General features: G+C 36.8%; 1 protein-coding gene across 3 annotated transcripts in view; it reads left to right on the forward strand.

The window, feature by feature from the left end:
• STRIT1 (small transmembrane regulator of ion transport 1) overlaps positions 1-16,687 on the forward strand; it is a 37,629-nt gene extending 20,942 nt beyond the window's left edge. For all 3 annotated transcript variants that reach the window (XM_042999235.1, XM_042999232.1, XM_042999233.1), the window contains 3 exons: positions 13,662-13,861; positions 16,404-16,502; positions 16,602-16,687. In XM_042999235.1, coding sequence (XP_042855169.1) covers positions 13,849-13,861; positions 16,404-16,498 — 108 coding nt within the window. In that variant the 5' untranslated portion in view covers positions 13,662-13,848 and the 3' untranslated portion in view covers positions 16,499-16,502; positions 16,602-16,687. The remainder of the gene's footprint in view (positions 1-13,661; positions 13,862-16,403; positions 16,503-16,601) is intronic.
• The last annotated feature ends 4,507 nt before the right edge of the window (positions 16,688-21,194 follow it).

Below are 21,194 nucleotides of genomic sequence, written 5' to 3' on the forward strand. Positions count from 1 at the left end.
ATGGAACTCACAGACTGTGAGATCATGACCTGAGCCAAAGGCAGACGCTCAACCGACTGAGCCACCCAGGCAGCCTTGATTTTCCTCAGCACCTTAAGTGTGGGAGATGGATGCCAAATGCTTTGAAGCTTATGACCTAGGTTAAAAGGCCACAGGAGGCCTGAACAGACTTGGAGACACCAGAAAACAGCCGTGTTGCAATGACCTTCACCACCTCACCATGCAGTAGCTCATGAATGGTCAACACAATGACCTTATGTGGGCTGCATAAACACTGTCCTTACCTGGCATGAAAATAACCACATTTTTAGAAAATATTTTTGCAAAAATGTAGGATTTAGAGATTAGGATTATTTATCCCGGAGACAATGACTATGGAAGGCCTCCCTCAAGTTTACAAGGAGTTATTATGCAGAGAATAGGGACCAGCTGTTCTCCATCTCTGAAGAATCCCGAAGAGAGAGCTAACCCTCAGCATGCAGTAATTAGGTTGGGTATGAAAAAGGATTCCTGATGGTGAGAGTGAAACAAGGAAATGAACCTCTTCGAGGAATACCTTAAAATCGGAAAGAACTCCAAAAGCAGAATCACTGTCCTGGAGCACTCCCAACATGTGAAATCTCTAAAAGCCTTGTACTTGTAGGAAATGTGCAATTACTTATCTGCATTTCTCAATGGGCATCCATGACATCCTCAGTGACTGCATGTTTACGGTGGTGTGTTGGGCATGTATTTCCTCTAGATGGTAAGTAATTTGTGTTTTGTTTCCTCATATGGTTCTAGTGATGCAGTCTGGGGAGGTAGGATTGTGTTGGCCGTGGCAGGCATCCTGCTCTATTATTTTGATTCCGAGATCTATGTGGTGTTTGACAAATTGCTTAATCTCTCTGAGACTTGATTTCCTATAATAAAAGAGGATAATTAAGGAATAAATACGTCAGTGTATTTGGGTCACAAATACAAAGCTAGCACTTATAGGAAACAACACTCCCTGAACAGATGCATAAATACTTAGTATCGTTTATTAAAATTTTTGTCCTATAAAAAGTGTTATTCCATGATTCATTTATTTTTTATTTAAAAACATTTTTTAAACGTTTATTCATTTTTGAGAGATCAAGAAAGACAGAGTAGGAGTGGGGGAAGGACAGAGAGAGGGAGACACAGAATCTGAAGCAGACTCCGGGCTCTGAGCTGTCAGCACAGAGCTAGACGTGGGACACAGTCCGTGAGATCATGACCTGAGCTGAAGTTGGATGTTCAACCGACTGAGCCACCCAGGCATCCCTATTTATTTTTTTACTTTAGACAGAAACAGAGAGAGAGTGAGCACGTAGGGGAGGGGACAGAGACAAAGAGAGAGGGAGAGAATCTTAAGCAGGCTCCATGCTCAGCGTAGAGCCCAAGGCAGGGCTGGATCCCATGACTCTGGAATCATGACCTGAGCCAAAATCAAGAGTCTGGACGCTCAACCAACTGAGCCACCCAGGGGCCCCTCCATGATTCATTTTAAAAGCAAAATACCACTTAGAAATTTAAAAATTCTCTCAAACAATTCCTTTGTCAAAGAGAAAACCAAAAGTAATATGTCAGAATATCTAGAAAACATTATTAATTAAAATATGACATATCAGAACCCATGATACAGCTAAAACTGTGCTCAAAGGAAAAATACACAACCTTAAATGTTTTTATAGATGAACAAAAATTAATGAAGTAAGCATCACATTTTAAAAATTAGATAAAAGACAAGGAGATAAACCCAAGAAAAGTTGAAGGAAGTAACTCAGAAATTTAAAAGCAAAAATTAATGAATATAAAACAGGAAAATGATAAGCCTGAAAAATAAATTCAAGAGTTGACTCTGAAAAACTAGTGAAAAAGAGAAAAGCATAATTATACAAAATAATAAAGGAGATGGGGAAATGACCATGGATACTGAGGAAATGGAAGAAATTGACTCTTGATCAACTCAATATTGGGGTGAAGTGGAATAGTTTTTAGGGAAAGGTAAATTGCTAAAACCATCCCCTCCCCCTAAAGAGGAAGGCCATTTTCCATATTCAGAGGCCATTTACTGTGAAAGAGATACATAAAAGTTGTTCAAAACACTAATGCCTGTCTAATGACAGCTTGGCTCTAACTGATGCAACTATAAATGTGGGGGGGCAGAGGGGGGGAAAGAGATATAGAAACTGGAAAAGAGAAGGTAAATTATTGTTTGTAGATAATGATTTATATATCAAAACCTAAGAAAATCAACTGAAAATTACTGTCGATCATAAGCAAATTTGGAAAGTTGTTTGTATACAAAATTCATATAAAAAAGGAAAAAATGGAAAAAACACATTTAGAAAAACAACCCATAAATAAACTCAAGAAGAAATGTGCAAGAATTTTATGAAAAGAATTCTAACACATAAAAGAAGTCTTCACTAAATAGAAAAGCATTTCGTGTTCTTGGAAGGGTACATGGAATATTATGAAGTTTCACACATCCCCAAGTTAATCCTAAACTTAATGCAAGTTAATTAAAGATAAGGAGTTTTTAATTTTTCTTTTTTTTCTTTTTTTGTGGGAACTAAGTGGTTTGAAAATTCAAGAGAAAAATTAAATCTGTCAGAATAGCAAAAATAGTTCTGAAAATAAGAGCAACAAAGGGGGATGAGACATGCAGATTTTAAAATATATTTTAAAGCTAAGATATTTAAAACAGATTGTTACTTGTATGTGAATACACAGGTCACTAATAAAAGCTAGTAGGTCAAGAAATAGATTCAGGTCTCTATCCTAATAAGAGTTTAGATTACAATAAAAGACTCTTAAATACAGAGAACAAACTGATGGTTGCTGGTGGGATGTTGGGTAAGGGGGATGGGCTAAAAGGGTGATGGGCATTAGGGAGGGCAAGGGAGTTACAGGTAAGTGACGAATCACTAAATTCTATTCCTGAAATCATTATTATACTATATGTAAACTAATTTGGATTTAAATGAAAAAAAAAAAGAGTTTAGGTTACAGAGGTACATGCATTTGTCAAATTCAGTTAATGTACAGTTAAGATTTATACATTTCACTGTATATAGTTTATTTTGAAAAAAATATTAAAATGTATTGGACTCTTGTCCAATGACATGCATACTAAACTATTCAAAGGGAAGAGTGCTGCTATCTGCAGTTTATTTTGAAAAAAATCAGAAAATCAAAAAATCAGATGGATTGATGAAATTTTGTACACATAGATGGGAAATTTTGTAATTATGTAAAACCATCTCAACATTGCCATGTGCTTGAAAATGTCACGATAAAGTGTTGGAAAATAGGTTTAAATGTATAGAGATTTAGAATACAGTAAAGATGAAAGTGGTTATAACTTTATAGAATGAAAGATTTTGTCTCCTATTATAATAGTTTTAGGAACCGGAATGCTGGTGGGAAGGGCTAGGTCTAGGGAACAGAATTACTCCTGGGGTGACTCTCATAGATTCTGTAGTGTTCCCGGGGGTTCTGACTTGTGAGGCTGTGTGAAGCCTCCATGAGGGCTTTCCCATTGGGAGGCATGTTGGCCAGCAAGGGGAGCACAGGTCCTCTGGGACAGCACATGTTCAAAGAGCCGGGAGAAAAATGTAGTCACTGGACCAGAGCAAATGTGCAGGCCAAGGATGGCTCTGTCCTTCAAGCATGGTGATTATTCACTCCTTTGAGTTTTGTGTTAAGCTGCTCTCTTATAGCTTAAAGCCTTAGGATTGAGAACAGTTTGTCCAGGAGTTCTGAGTTCTGAGAAGACTATTTGTCTTCTGTGGTTTTGTGCTGCTCAACCCTATATTTATAGTTCTCAAAGATTGTGTGGAATGGGTGTTGGGAGAGGAGCATTTTTCTGTTGTTTTGTACACAGCCCAGCCCCCAGCAGGAGTAATTTTGCCACCATGCGGAGAGAACTAGCTACACTTCTTCAACCGTAAAAATACCCTTTGGCTCTGATGGGTAAATTTGGGGTTCCTTTTGTTTAGGGTCTGGGGGTGGGATAGGTGTATACCTTTGGGCAGTAAAAGGGAAATATCAGGGGGCACCTGGGTGGCTCAGTCGGTTGAACATCTGACTTTGGCTCAGGTCATGATCTCAGGGTCCATGGGTTCGAGCCCTACATCGGGTTCTGTGCTGGCAGCCTGGAGCCTGCTTTGGACTCTGTGTCACCCTCTTTCTGCCCCTCCATCACTCGCACTCTGTCTCTCTCTCTTGAAAATGAATAAATGTTAAAAAAATTTTTTTAATAAAAATAAATAAATGGGAAACATCAGAAACTTGATTCCATAGTTTTGAGAGTTCTTAGGGAGAGTTCTTAGGGAGGGGAAAGTGTTAAACAGTTTATAGAATATGTTTACAACTGAATAGGTTTCCTCAGCATATCCTTCATTGAAAATATCAGCTTTCATGTCCCCTTTTTTGTTCTGAAAAATTACCACTTGAAAATACGGAAATGCTAATGCATGGTCTCTGAGAAAAAACTTGTTTGTCTTTTGGTTTAAATTTATTTGATTGACAATATCGTGGGCCTTTAAAACCCTACACCTGCCTGAGCACTATTGGAAACAAGCACTGGAAAGCTTTCAGTGATGAAGGTCACCCAGCTCCCACACATAGTTCCCACTGGACATTATTTCCATGAGGTATAAAGTGTATAATTAGCAAAGGGTCAGCAAATAAGGTTTTTAAGAATGTGATTATAGAAGCAGAAAATCATTTCAGGCAAGAATGTAAAATGTGGGTGTTAAAGTGTTCAGTGATGAACTGGACCACATCCCCAATTCCAGCTGCTTTGTACTTTCTTCACAAACTCACCTTCAAAGCTCCAGACTGTGCAAAGTTCCTTATATACCTTTGCCACTTAACTTTCATGATAATCCTATAAATTGGTCTTATCTCTGTTTTACAGATCAAGAAAACTGAGGCCAAGAGAGTAAAGTCAGGTTAAAGCATAATTTTCAAAAAGATAAAATCAGAACTCTCAGACACATATAAAAAGGACCTGTATCAAATATTTTATTGAATTCATAATTAAGGAGGGAAAAAGATGTTATGATCAGTTCAAAGAGCATTAAGAGTGTATTTACCATCAACATAACAAAGAAATGCTAGGATGAGATTGATGAACTAGATATAGAACTGGTTAATGTCCAGCAGGCCATTGAGATTTGGGGTTATCTGCTCCATTGGGCATAAATTACTTGAATCTCTACTGGACAGAAATGTACAAGTTATCAAGTAAATTCCCTAAGTATGGGAACTTTAATCAATAGTAAAAATGAGGTGAACACCGTACGGGTCTTGACAATCCTTGAATGACCTTTGTCCCTATGTGATACTGAAAGAATCTGCCTCCATCTGTCTGCCTTATTTCCAAGTATGAAGAATTTTTCTGGCAGTAACCTGTTCCAGGTCTCACAAATAGCATAGTAGTAGAGCAGAGATTCAAACTCCTGACACCGTGACTCTACCGTCCATGTATTCAACCTGTTGTCATGACTCAGTAATGAGTTTTTTTTTAAAGAATATTGGAATCTATCAGATCTGTGCAGATAATTCCCTTTGATAGCCAATGCATCTTTGAAACACAAAGATTCTCTGGGTGATGAAACCATCCAACCCAGCCAATAAACATCAATCTGAAGTAATAGCACCTTTTGTGTCTGTGTTAGTAGAGATTGCTCAGGCTACGGACTCCAAGAACAGGAGTACTACATTAAGAATGACACTGAAAAAAACACTTTATATTTACCTCTGTCTTTACCTATATGAAAACGTTCAAGAAATAGATTCAGACTGAAATCATATTTCATATACTATTTTGCAAGGTGGGGGTACTGGTGGCAATGGCTTGAAGTTTAGGGAAAAATGTCTTAGAATAAGAAATGGATACATAGATGCTCACCTTTGGGTATCTATCAGCCTTCTTCCTTAAATTCCTTTATACTTTACAGTAGGCTAATAAAGGATTCTCATATATAATCACTGAACACATCATGTCATGAATCATGTAAAATCACTGAACATGTCATGTCACCAAAGAGGTCATGGGTACCAGGAAAGCAGCAGGAAGGTGAGAGGTTGGAAGTAAGGAGGCTGACTGTGAAATTGGAAAAGTCACTTCACTTTTCCATGCATGCCTGCTGCTGTCATGGGCTCCATTCTGCCCAGGTCCCAGCCTGGCCCCACAACTCCGCTCCCCGCAGCTCTGCACTGTCCGAGGCTCTGGCCTGCCCGCAGTGTCCACTGCCATGTGGTTGCTGTTACAGGACTTAGAGCCTGGGCCCGCGCATTCTCGAGCTGTGGCTGGATCGATACCTCACGCATACACAGTCTCCTGAATATCCTTCTGCTTGTGCACATGCTCCATTTCTCCATCAACCCTGATGAAACCCAAGAGCAAAGATAAATTATTAAGAATTTCAAGACACTGACATCAGAGCATTAAGCCAAGCATGGGGGCCTTTTTAGCACAGAGTCCTAAATGACGGTACAGGTTGCATACCAAGAAGCTGGCCCTGAAAGGAACTCTCAGGGCCTTGTAAATGCACATGACTTTGTGATTTCACTTACTGGCTCTCTCCAAATCATCTTCTTGTATCCCGAAACCTCTGTTCTGATATATTTACCAAGGAACAAATCTTTAATGTTTGGGTAGATGATGATAAACATACAAGACTAAGAATGAACAGTTAAAAATGGGAAAAGTCAGAAGAATCTGATGCCACAGAAGCCAAGAAAGAATTTCAAGAAGAATAAAGTAACCAAGTGACACCAAGAGGTCATCAGTAAGTAAGATCAGGACTGAAAAATTTCCATGGACTTTGGCCACATGGAATTTATGTGATAATAGATCTTCATGATCTTAGGAACAAGCTGTTTTAATAGCAAAATGCAGGCAGAAGCTAAATCAGAAGTGCATTGGGAAGTGAGTGGGAGTCGAAAAATGGACTCCTACAACCCGCCTTATGAGGCCTGAGGATGAAGAGATAATCTAAGACAACCCTCAGGAATGACTGTGGCTACATGTATCAGGGAACATCTAGTTCTTTGTACATGTTGCTTCTCATTCACCTTTATCTCTGCTTATGATAATTTAATTATAATAAATATCATGTATTGGGAATCTACTACGTGTTAGGCTAGCGCTGAGCACATAATACCCATTTATCTCTAATTCTGCAACAACCTTGTATGCTATTTCTCTCATTTTCCAAATAAAGAAATAGACTCAGAGTACACATGACTTGTTTAAGTTCACACAGCAATTGCCAGAGATGGTGTTGAAACTTGATCCTGAGTCCCTCCTCCTTCACTATCATAGTCCCTGCTGCTTTGAGCCACTCTTTCTTTTCTATGACATGTAAGGAGTCCCCGGAAAGAGGATCAGGTAGTTTGTAATCCTTTGTTGCCTCTTACTCATTAATCTCAATACATTTCATATTTTGGACACCTCAGATTGGATAAATATTGTTCAATACATTCTATTGCAATTTGCTGAACCTTTCGCTTGGACTTTGGACACAGAAATTTCTTGACACAGCAACTTGGCCAACAAAAATTCATAATATGGGAAAGTCCCACCCAACCTACCAAAACCATATTAGTCACACCTTTGTAAATGTGCCACACTACTTTCTGTCCTCATTAATAGTCACCTTTCTTGATGAGAATTGACCACCACCCTGGTCCAAGTCTCCACCATTTCTTATCTGTATCATTACAATAGTCGCTAACAAGTCTGCTTCTACCTTTGGTCTCAATCAAACAGCCACAAATGAGACTTCAGAACTATAGGTCTGATCATGTAATCTCTCTCTTCAAAACTTTCTGTTGGCTCCCTGTTTCACTCAGAGGGAAAAAACAAAATTCTAACAATAGCTGATAAAGCCTCCTTACTGCCTGGACTCTTCCCTTACTGCCATCCCCCTTGCTCACCCTGCTGGAGTCACACTAACTCCTTGTTGTCCTTTCTCCCAATGCTGTTTCACCTCTCCCTGATTTTTTGCCTTCGAGGTCTGGGGTTCTTTTCTAAAACTTTTTTGTTTCAAGAACTAATTTGAACTTGTTAAAAAATTGAGGTATAATTCACATACCATAAAATTCACTCTTTTAAAGTATACAATTCAAGGGCACCTATGTGGCTCCCAACTTTGGCTCAGGTCATGATCTTGCAGTCTATGGGTTTGAGCCCTGCATCAAGCTCTGTGCTGACAGCTCAGAGCCTGGAGCCTGCTTTGGATTCTGTGTCTCCCTCTTTCTCTGCCCCTCCCAAGCTTGTGCTCTGTCTCTCTCACTCTCAAAAATGAACACTAAGAAAAATAAAGTGTACAATTCAGTGGTTTGAGTATATTCACAAAGTTGTGCAACCAGTACTGTTATCTGATTCCAGAACATTTTCATCACTCCCCAAGAAAACTCAATAGCCTTTAGCCATCACTCCCCATTCCCATCTCCCCCAGTCCAAAGCAACCATCAATCTACTTCCTGTGTCTATGGTTTCTCCTATTGTGGACATTTCATATAAACAGAATCATGCAATACAATATGACATTTTTACATACCATGATATTTTCAATGTTCAACCATGCTGTAGGATGTACTAAAACATGTTTTAATGGTTGACTATTACCCTGTGTGGCTATACCACATTTAGCTTATCTATTCATCAGTTTATAGATATTTGGTTTGTTTCTACTTTTTGGGCCTTATGAATAATGCTGCCCTGAACTTCTGTATATAGTTTTTGTATACTTGTTTTCAATTCTTTTGGGTATACACCTAAGAATGGAATTGCTAGGTCATAAGGTAGTTCTATATCTAACATTTTGAGGAATTACAAAACTGTTTTTTAGAGTGGCTGAACCATTTTACATTCCTACCAGCATTGTATGAGGGGTCTAATTTCTCTACATCTTTGTCAACCCTTGTTATTGTGCAACTTTTTATTTTAGCCATTTTGGTGGGGGTGAAGTGGTATCTTATTGTGGTTTTGATTTGCATTTCTCTAATGACTAATTATTTGAGTGTATTTTCATATGCTTATTGACTACTTATACATTTCCTTTGGATAAAAATCTATTTGAATGCTTTGCCCTTTTTAAACTGGGTTGTCTCTTTCTTGTTGAGTTGTAAGACTTTTTTTTTTAATATATTCTGGATATTAAACCATTGTCAGATATATGATATGCAAATATTTTTTCCCATTCCATAGATTATCTTTTTTCTTTCTCAGTGGTATTCTTTGATATACAAAAGTTTTAAATTTTGATGAGGCCAATTTATCTTTTTTTTTTTTTTGATTGCTTGTACTTTATGTGTACTTTATGTATGTTTCTTTATCTAAGAAACTGTTGCCTGTTTACCCCTACGATTTCTTCTGATTTTATAGTTTTAGCTCTTACATTTAGGTCTTTGGTTCATTTTGGCTTAATTTTTGTATATGGTATGAGGTAGGAGTTCACTTTCATTCTTTTGTATGTAGAAGACTAGTTGTCCCAGCACCATTTGTTAAAAAGACTATTCTTTCCCTAATATACTGTCTTGGTACCTCAGTTGAAAATCAATTAACCACTAGTGAGTGGATTTATTTCTGGATGTTCAATTCTATTCTATTCACCTGTATGTCTCTCCTTATGCCTGTACCACACATTATTGATTACTGTAGCTTTATAGTACATTTTCAAATCAGTAAGTGTGAGTCCCTTGTATTTCCTCTTTAAGATTGTTTTGATTATTCAGGGTCTTTTGCAATTCCATATGAATTCTAAGATTAGATTTTCCATTTCTGTAAAAAAGACCATTGGTATTTTGATAGGAATACAGTCACCCTGTAGATTGTTTTGAGTGGTACTGCCATCTTTAACAATATTGTTTCAATTCGTGAACACAGAATGCCTTTCTATTTCGATTTTCTTTAATTTCCTTCAGCAAGGGTTTGTTAGTCTTTAGTTACAAGGCTTATACATCTTTGATTAAATTTATTCTTTATTCTTAAGTATTTTATTCTTTTTGATGCTACTGTAATGTTATTTTTTAATTTAATTTTCAAACTGTTCATTGCTATTGTGTAGAAATACAATTGAATTTTGCATGTTGATCTTATATTTTACAATCTTGCTGAATTTGATTATTACTTCTAAAAGAGTTTTTTGGGGGGGTGGGTTTTTTGAGCTGGGGTGGCTCAGTTGGTTAAGCATCTGACTTCAGCTCAGGTCGTGATCTCACCGTTCACAACTTCAAGCCCCACATAGGGCTCTGTGCTGACAGCTCAGAGCCTGGAGCCTGCTTCTGGTTCTGTGTGTGTGTCTCTCTCTGCCCCTCCCCTGCTCATGCTCTCTCTCTCTCTCAAAAATAAATAAATATTTAAAAATTTAAAAAAATGAGAGTTTTTTTGTGTGCAGAAGGGGCTCTTAAGGATTTCTTGGTATATGAGATCATGTTATATGCAAATGAAAATAGCTTAATTCTTCTTTTCTAATTTGGATGACTTTTTATCTCATCTTCTTGCCTAATTCTCCTGGCTACAACCTCCAGTACAGTATTGAATCAAAGTATAAGCGTACACGTTCTTGTTTTATTCATGAGATTGGTGGGGGGGGGGCATCCAGTCTTTTGCCATTAAATATGATGCTAGCTGTGAGTTTTTGTAGATTCCCTTTATGAGGTTGGGGAAGTTTGCTTTTATTACCAATTGGTTGGTTGGAGTCTGTCAAATGCTTTTCTGCATTTAGTGAGATGATCATGTGTTTTTTTTTTTGTTTTGTTTTTTGGGCTTTTAAAAAAATTTTATTAATATGGTGTATTACGTGAATTGGTATTTGAATGTTGTGCTGACTTTGCATTCCTGGGTTAAATCCCACTTGGTCCTGGGATGTAATTCAGGATGTTGTATGTTGCTGGATTTGGTTTGTCAGTTTATTGTTGAGAATTTTTCACCTATATTCATTAGAGAGATTGGTCTGTAGTTTTTTTCTTATAATATCTTTGGTTTGGGTATTGGAGTAATACTGGCCTTGTAGAATGAGTTGGGAATGAGTTGGGAAGTCTTCCCTCCTCTTCTATAGTTTTTGAGGTATTGGTGTTTAAATGTTCGGTAGAATTCACCAGTGAAGATATCTGTTCCAGGGCTTTTTTTTTTGTTTTTAATTATTTTTTAAATGTTTATTTTTGAGAGGGAGAGAGAGAGAGACAGAGTGTGAGTGGAGGAGGGGCAGAGAGACAGGGAGACAAAATCTGAAGTAGGTTCCAGGCTGTGAGCTGTCAACACAGAGCCTGACTTGAGGCTGGAACTCACAAGCTGCGAGATCCTGACCTGAGCTGAAGTCTGATGCTTAACCATGCTTAACCGACTGAGCCACCGTGGCGCCCCTCAGGGCTTTTCTTTGTGAAACATTTTTTTTATTATAACTTCAATTGCTTTACTTGTTATAAGTCTATTCAAATTTTCTTTCTTTTTGAATCAGTTTGGGTAAGCTAAGGTCTTAAGAGGAATTTGTCCATTTAATCTATCATGTGAAGACTTATCTACTATAATTCCAGACACTAATGGTTAGAAAAAATTAGAAAAATGAAGAATTACGATTTATCTTGAATAAAGAGCCAAATATTTGACTTTTTTACCTTAAGTGCCCTGGAAGAATCTAATGTCACTTTGATAATAAGGGATTTGAGAACTCTTGAAGAAATTTTTATGCAAAGTAGAAATGTAAAACATTCCTAAATGGTATGCCCTAAGAGGAAGATTAGAAAATTGTCAAAAGAGGCCCTTGCATTTGTGAGTTCAAAGTGAATTCAGTCTATTAGTGAATAAAACATTTTTCCTGAATAAACATTATAATTATTTTTTAAAAGTTACTGATGGGATACCAAAGAAATGAGATTCTAGACTGAACTCTTTTCTTTTTTTTTTAATTTTTTTATTTTTTTATTATTATTTTTTTTCCAATATATGAAATTTATTGTCAAATTGGTTTCCATACATGAACTCTTTTCTGAGATCTGGGCAATTCATGTTCATTGAATTAGTTCCCCCCCCCCCTCATTTTCTGTAGAAAACAAAAATAAATGATGAGTTATAAAGTAATTCTTCCTCAAAGTTCAAATTGGTAGCAATGTTAATGATAGTCAATTTTATATCAAAAAAGAAAGCTTAAGGTAATTTTAATGTAGAAATGTTTTCATACATTCTGTTTTTAACCACTTTAGGCAAATTGTTTTATACTAGTATATATGTATATTTGTTTTTTTGGACGGTATGTCACTGTTTCTTTTTAATATCTTTTTTTTTTTTGGTCTTAGGGTATTCACTTGAATCTATTTAGTTTAAAAAATCAGTATTTAAGTGAGATTAATCACTTTTTCATTCTATCTCTGTTTATCTTGCCTCAATTAATCTTTTATCAATATATAATTATTTAGTATTAAAAAAAATGGACTTTACCAGGGATTTTGTTACATAGATATTACAAGTCTCTCTTCTGCCTGGTATACCCAGGCATTTTTAAAACTACATTTAAATTGTATATAGAGAAAGAGAGAGATGACAACTGTGCTTGAATGATATAACATAAACATATTGCATAATCATGTAATAAACTTACCAGATTGTTGGCTGCACAGTCTAATTATAGGCATATGACTTGAGGTAAAAAATCAATTCATCCTGAATTCATGTATCACAAAGGATTCACTGTGGCTGAGGCGTCACTGCAAGTGGGAAAGTAGGAAGATGAGGCTTTTCAGGTACTCAATGAGGAGTTCAGATTTTTATTTTCTGGGAGATGGAGAACCATGGGTGGATTCTGGTGAGTGATGAGATGTGGTCATTTGAAGGGACACCTCCCTCTCGGAGCTCTGTGGAGGTAGACTTGGTCAGGCAACTCTTGTCTTTTCAAGAAGGACACCCTTAATCTCGTGGTGGACTTTTTGAGAAGTTGGTCACAGGGTCATTTTGCAAAACTTTTCCATCCAGACCTGAAAATTAAAGTTATTCCAGTGAGAATCTAGAGCACAGTCTAGGTCATATTACATAAACCAGGTTGGACTTTGAAAAATGGGATGTCCTATTTTTATACATTGCTAATAAAAACAAGCTTATGACTGCTCTCTGAAAATTCTAGGCAATACCCCAGCCTTTCGTTGTTTTAGTTTCTAGTACATTTATATTAAAATGTTCTGTTTTTAGAATGGTTCACAGTGAGGGGCACCACATAATTTACTTTATCTTTTGCATCCTGTAATGTAATAAATGTCTGTATTTCCACATAGCTTTTTCATCTCCTCTTTATGACCCCTCCACTGTGGAAAGGTATCACTATTCTCATTTTAAAATTCAAGAGGCTGATACTCAGGTTAAGCAACTTGGCCTTCATTACAGAACTAGCAGAGTTGGAATTTGAAGCCAGGTCTTTCCGACTCCAAAGTGTTTTTTCCCCCAGTAGATTACCCTCTCTCCTTGATAGAACTTGTCTAATTGCAATGCCATTTTTCCTCTGTACAACCCCTTTCCTAAATATTTTCTCCATGTTGCCTGAAGGCATTGGGTGAATTAAAAATCTGCCCATCTCTGGGTTAGGATAGCTCAACTTCTTTAATTGTTTAGCTTATGTAGCCCGTTGCTTCCTCCATGATAACAGGATAAAGAAGAGCCAGGGGAGATCTGTTCTCCAACACCTTACATCACTCTGCAGACAATTGGCAGTCAGGAGAGAGGCAGCTGCCACACTCTTCAGATATCTCTCTATTTAAAGTTCAAAGAGACGGTGCGTGACAACAACGAAGAGGTGAGCGTGGCCCTGACCAACCCACCCAGCAACAGGAAGAATGGCTGAAAAAGGTAAGATTTAAGGCATCAGACCCTCTTGGTAAGACAGGCCCAAGCTCCCAGGTTTATTTTATGTTCCCCAGTATTTAGTATTTCTCAGTTATTCTTAAGAATGTGGTATCTCTGCTAAATGGGCATTAATCATATATGTTAGCATGGCTACGAAAAAAGCCATTCAATGTACAATTTATGGATTATGTCTGTACGTTACATGTAGTTTCAAAGGATCAAACAAACAAAAGAGCTTAATTTGTTCATGCTTGTTTTGAAAGAGGTGGGAGTCAGTTATTCTCGAGTGTTATACAAGATTCGAGGTATTGTGGTGTGCTGGACCAGAATTGAGGACATTTGATTCTGTCCTCAATTCGTGGCTGTCCACAGATCAGCCATGTGAGTTTGGGGAAGCTCCGCTACCTCTCTGGGCCTGTTTTCTGCCTCTAAAGTGAAAATGAATAAAATGGACTTAGCCGTTTCTGATATGCTTCAGATCTGAATTTCTTATTTTCTGGTTTTAAAATGTGTGTTATATTTAAGAAAAATGATTGACTCTACTATGACAGAAGGGGCTCAATATATATTGTATCCAAGAAATGCTTTTTTACACTACACTGTTTGCTCTTAATCTGGACAATGATCTCATGAGATAGGCAGTATTGTCTTCCATTTCCATTTTACAGATAAGGAAACTGAGGCATAGCCGAGTATAGTCACTTGCCTGTGATCATAGAAAGTGGTGGCAGCAGATTCTGAATGCAGACAGTCTTGTTTCAGAGCACAGTGCCCTTAAGGATACTTCCAGGTATAACCTCTTGGGCATGCTCAGAATTGGACAGAGAGAAGCATTTTGAAATCACTCTTCATATTTAAAAAGAAGTTTTGTGCTTGGTTGTGCCATAATATAAGTGACCTATGCAAAGTATATTGTGTTCCTATATATTCCTATTTCAAAACAATGCTACAGATTATGGTAAAACTTAAAATATTCATGTTAAAAGAACACAAATGCAGGCATACTCTGAGTGTTGAAATGCAGTCAACTGTACTGTTTTACAATGAGTAGTAAATAATGAGATATATACTTTTAGGGCTTTATTATATGTAAATTTTAGAATCGTACAAAAATATGCTTGTATAAGATATTTATAAATGCTCAATTAGAATATTCGTATTAATTTTTAAGTTCTTTGAAACTGGGAAAAAAGTGAAATCGCATATATGAACAGTTCAAAAAAATCACTGCTATGTACTCCCACTGTAATGGCACCTTAATTCATAAAAAGGCTTTCATCCAAATGAGAGTAAAGGGCATATCACAATGTTCGCTTTATACTTAAAGCAATACCACAGGCAGGTAAAGAGAAAGGTTTTTCCATGAGTGGTTAATGCTTTGTTCAAGGTCAAAGCGAGATGGAGAAGCAAGGAAAACCCGTTGAATTTGTGAGAGTTAAAAGACATGCCAACATTCCTGGAAAGATAGATTTAAACTATTAAAATTCACTTTAACTGCACAAAGTTTGCTTTTATTAGAGGAGCTCCTAATTTTAGAAGTGTTTCTTTTCCTGATGATTTTAATAGTACTTAAAAAAAAAACTTCACATTTTAAAATGATAGAAATGGTAACAGGCACACAATTGCTAAGAATATGCGTTCTCTTTGTTAGCTGGTGGTACAAAACCCAATTGTGCTTTTCAGTTAAGAATATATCTGAGTCCTTATGTGTGGACATTAATTCTATATGATGTCTTTTTGTGCTCTTTTTGAATCTTTTTGTGTGGTGTGCATGTACAATGAATATTTAAAAAATAATTTTATAAATTGCTTTCTTCAGATTAGAGTTCAAAATAGACACAGGAGTAATCATTGTTCTAAATGTCTTTTATGTGTGTTGGATCAGTGTTGGTTGCTCTATTGAATATGTTAACCAAATAGAATCTCTTTTCTCTAGTTGAGAATGATCATATAAGGTATAACGCTTTTCTTTTCCTATGATACTTAGGATTAAAGTCAGCTATGAAGGTAACAACAATTTTCAATAACTTTCCCTATATTATGATTATTTAGTTTAGGAGGAATTGCCTCAAAAGTCATTTTCGATTGTTTCTATGTAAACAGCTGTTCTCTGTGTTCTTGAACAAATGCAGGGATGTGTTCTGGGTACCCTAGGCACACACACAGGAAGGTTAGAGTTTGCAAAGCTCTTGCACATGCACAGTATCATTTGATCCTCTCAACAACTCAGGGAGGTAGATATCACAAGTTTCATTATCTCTACAAATAGGGAAGTTCAAGCTCAGAGTTGCCCAAGGTCGCGTAACTGTATAAGGAAAGCCTATCATTTGAACACAGGTCTTTCCTTTTAAATACCCAGCTGAGTCTCATGTACCCTTTGTAGAACAGAAGATAATAATCATGTCTGAGAGTGACTGAAGAGTGTATTTTTTTTTCCTCTTGGTATTATCAGATTCCATTTATTCTCTCAAATAAATTCTCTATCTTCAGAAGATATGATGCCAAAATGACCTACCTACTCTCTTTTCTTTTCTTTATTTTTAAGCAGAATCTACACTATCACACCTTCTGGTCCCTATTCTTCTCTTGATTGGCTGGATTGTGGGCTGCATCATAATGGTTTATGTTGTCTTCTCTTAGAAAGGTAAAGTTTTCAATAATTGAATATGTTTATTCATAAAGACCATACATTACTCCAGGAATAATCTTTTCTGTTTTACTAATGGAACATTTTATCATACAGGCAAGAAGACTTCAGATTGACTTCATTTAGAAGAATTAAGAAAAACATGAACATGACAGATTATTAAACATTTCTCATGTAAATAACTGCAATGTTTGACATCACTTTCTAACCTTGGATTTGTAAACTGTTACTTTGGTGTACATATGAATCTTTTCAGGAACTTTTAAAAATTCCAACTACAAATAAGAACTGTAAGAAATTATGGATGAATTTCTCTATAACCTGGGAATAGAAAAAATGTTCCAAACTTTGACTAAAAATAGGGAAAAGTTTGATGAATTACATTAAAAATTTTGGGGGGGTGCCCACTGAAAAAAAACCCTATAGAAAAAATGAGCTAGAGATGAATAGAGATTGTTGTTCACAGAAAATAAGCTGTAAATATAAACTTCCCCTTCCCCTCTTGCTCATGATAAAAGAAGTGTAATTAAAACTGCACTGGAGAACCATCGCTCACCTCGTAGCTGGGACAAAACAAAGATGTTTGACTTTATATATGTGGGGAATAAAACATGCTCATATACTTCCTTTAGAAATTAAAAATGGTACAGAATTTTTAGAGGTGTTTGACAGTCAATATCTATCAGAATTAAATATGTATTTAACTTCTGACTCAGCCATCCCTTTTCTAAGAATATTGCATTTCCCACAGGTGCACACTGGTAAAACTGCAAAATGGCATCTGCACAGGCCTACTCATTAAGGCATAATTTGTTATAGCAAAAACCTGGAAACAAGCCAAGGGTCCATTAACAGGGGGCTGACTAAATAAACTGAGTTCTAGCTACATAATGTGTTAACTTGGACGTCTGTGAAAATGAATGAAGGGAGTCTCTATATACTGATGTGATGTCATCCCCAGGTCAAAGTGTTGAGTGAAAAAAGCCAGGTACAGAATTATGTATTCTACCTTTCTATAAAATGTAGGGGGCTGTATCAATATGCACATTCTTATTCAAGGGCTCAGTATTCTTTTCTCCAGCACTTTAAAACAGAAGGTAACGTTTTAAAGGAGGAATAGAAATGAATTTTTCTCTTTTTCTATGTTTCCACATCCAACCTGATCATTTTCTCAGAGAACAAAGAAAGCCTAGCGCAGTAAAAAAGAACAAAAATTTTGGAAGTCAGATTGCTTTATCCTAACTTGGGAGTCCTTTGAATAGTTAATTAATCTCTCTAACCTCAGTTTTCTCAACTATAAAAGAAGGATAATAATATTCTCATGGGATTGTTTTGAGGACCACAATGTTTTCTAAACCTGCCTGATCTGAATTGACTGAGTCATTTGTTAAAAATACAGATTCTTGAACTCCTTCTCTAAGAGTTTATTTTGGTAGGTCTGGAGAAAGCCTATTAAAAAAATCAATTCTCCAGGTGATTTCTATTACCATAGAAGTTTGGAAAACACACTTACAGTGTATGTGTATATGTAGGCATTCCTCCAGATTCATATAGACATTGATCCACGACAGCTTACACTGGTAAGTCCCAGCCACTTTTCTGTTTATTGCTGCAGCAAAAAAATTGCATTATATTATTATATATTAATTATATTACATTACATTATATTATATTTTAATTACATTAAGTATAATGAGACATAGTACTATTTGTCCACTAATATTTTCACATATGTGAATTTTATTTTCTTTATTAAATTTAAGCTCTTTATTGGTGAATCCATTTCTTACCTTTTCAACGTATAGACTATAATTCAAATTAGACAACTACTAAATATGCACCAAAAGGTTAATTATTTTCCCCCTACAATATCCTTGAATACACAATGTTGATGTTCTAAGTTTGAACTTTAAAGATGTTGAAGCAATTTAAGCTGGATTGGAATTCTCAAAGAAGTGACTAGTGATCTGTGAATAATACATCTGAGTAGATGATTGCATACAGATCTTATAAGGCATAGAAGCTTATATGTTTTTAAATTTCCAAAATCTTCAGTGTACGTTCTGTCAAAGTGCAGTTATACCTATTTGAGAAGAGTATGATGGGTTAACTGTTTCTTGATATTTTTGACTGAATTAATGCCTAGCCTTACATCATCATAATACCCACCCTATGCCTCTCCCCTACCCCAAGACCTGTATTGATATTAGAGCTGAGAAATACTACTTTTCTAATACCTATTAGGACATAAAATATAAAAAAGTTTAAAGAAAGCTGTTTATCACTCTCTGTGTCTGGGAAAAGTGACAAATTCCACTGAGTCTTGAAATGTTTAAGGAAACTCCTCATGATCTACCAAGCTCAATAGAGCTGAGAAAATTCCCAAGGATAAGTCCTGGAGGAGAGATCCCTGTGCACAAACAGATAATAAGGTTTTCAAGTAATATGCATCTATCGATCTTATAATAAAATAAACCTGAATTTCTCTTTTTTTCTGAGGAAATTTCCTAGTTTTATTTATTATTTGTTTTACTTACTGTCCTTTATTTTTGCTTATTGCAGTTTCTCAGACATCCCCTTTCTCCTCTTCTTTCTTAGACAAGCACAGTAGTTCCACTTAAAACATAAATATACATTAGCCTGAGATTCCTTTAGAGGAAAGAAAGAAGAACATCAAAAGCAGAAGAATATTTTGAGTTGGTAATTTCCCCGAGAATGAGATGGATAAGGTGTTTTATTCTGCTCTCCTTTGAAAGTGATTTCCTGTTTTTGCAAAGTGAGATGGGTATGCAATTTCTTATAAATCATCTGAACGAATCCTGAGTGGGCACAAAGTGGGTTTTTTTTTTTTTTTTTTGGAAGGACAGAAATATCCCAGGGCTTCAAATTTAGGCCATTATCGGAGATTTAAGACCATTTTCAGTAATTTCCCTGGGCTGGGCATACACGCCCTTATAAATTCAAAATTCCAAATGACACAAATATAGAGCTGATGAAGTTATTTTTAGAGCTTATGCCTATGACTATTAAAGGAAATAGGATATTGATTAGAATCTTGATGCTGAATGAAATAGGGTCATGGAGAGATTGTTTTGAGTTACAGGTTACCTGCTCTGTAAAATTGGTCCAGAAGTGGAGAGTAAATGGAAACCGGCTTAAAAAGTGGTTTGCATACTGATGTGCTTAAAGCCTCTAACCTGGCATCCTATTTGTTTTCTCTCATCTCTACCATGTGAAGATATACTCAGGATAGGATGTATTTGCATTTAGAAAATGCAATCCCCTAGTTTAATCGACACAGTGATCTCATCAGGATGTTATAGACATCGGGCATATTCCTCATTTATCTCGCTAAAGGTAGAAACTTGCTCTGGAGCCCATTGACATTAGATGGAGAGATTGCTTTGGACCTCTTCAAGCATATAGCTAGATCTGTCCAATTTTGTTTTTCCCTTCATTTTCTGCTCTTATCTTTATTTAATATTCTCTCTCACTCTCCTCCTATTTCCCTGTTGTACGGAATTGACACTTCTTTTCTGGTCTCAGTAGCCCATGGGGAGTAATGAAATCACCTTAATATCAGTAATTCTAACTTCCTTGGCTCTTGCACCCTCCTGCTGAGGAAGCCAGGAGGGTCTCATGGAACTCACATGGGCTTATGAATATGTCCCCTGCTCTAGTCACCACTTCTCCTCTCCAGGACCCAGCCGTGTCTCAGAGACACTGTGGGTGGTTTCCCATTTCCCCCATCTCTCCCATGGCAGCCCTCACTGGGCCTATATGTTGGTCTGTGTGCAAGTAGTTGTTTGTGGAGTTCTAAAGCAGTGCTGCCTAATGTTACATGTTCCTCAGGGCTTAATTAAATAGTTCTTTTAGTTTTCATTTTCAACCTCCCCTCTGGCTCCCTAGGACATACATCCAGGGCAGAGCCAGACAGACTCAAGTGGCACCCGCCACACTGAATTCACTATCACTGGGTCAAGTTCCTCAAGCCTGGCTTCTTCGAGGAGTTCTCCCAGGAGTCTCCTCAAAGTTACGCAAGCAGGCTTTAGTTTATTTGCCATATCAAGATACCAGACATACTGAGAGCTGTTGGGATCTCACTGCCACTCGAGTAATGCATCTGGATTCTCAGTCTTGTGATACAAATAAGTAGGGTTGGTGATAATTTAAGACAAAATACTGGTCTCAATCTGCCAAACAGATTTAAAATGTCTTTTAATGTTTATTTATTTTTGACAGGGAGAGAGGGAGAGAGAGTCAGAGAGGGAGATGCAGAATCTGAAGCAGGCTCCAGGCTCTGAGCTGTCAGCACAGAGCCCAACAAACTGCAAGACCATGACCTGAGCTGAAGTCATTTGCTCAAGTGACAGAGCCACCCAGGCACCCCCCCACCAAACAGATTTAAAAGCGAGTCGACTGATTAACCATTGGAAGAACATTATTTTAGAATTCAGTGTTATTAGACATTATCATTTTGGTAAGAGTTTATCTGAGCACCCTTACCTCCAAACACACACACACACACGCACACACACACACACACACACACACACATTCCCCACTAAATAAATGGCAGATCCTCTTTTTCAAACTGATGTATAGTTGACATATAATATTAGGTTCAGGTACACAACACAGTGATTCAACATTTATATTGATTACAAAATGTTCACCATGATGAGCGTA

Source organism: Panthera tigris, chromosome C2 (genome assembly GCF_018350195.1).
Source record: "Panthera tigris isolate Pti1 chromosome C2, P.tigris_Pti1_mat1.1, whole genome shotgun sequence".
In the NCBI taxonomy this organism is placed as follows: domain Eukaryota; kingdom Metazoa; phylum Chordata; class Mammalia; order Carnivora; family Felidae; genus Panthera; species Panthera tigris.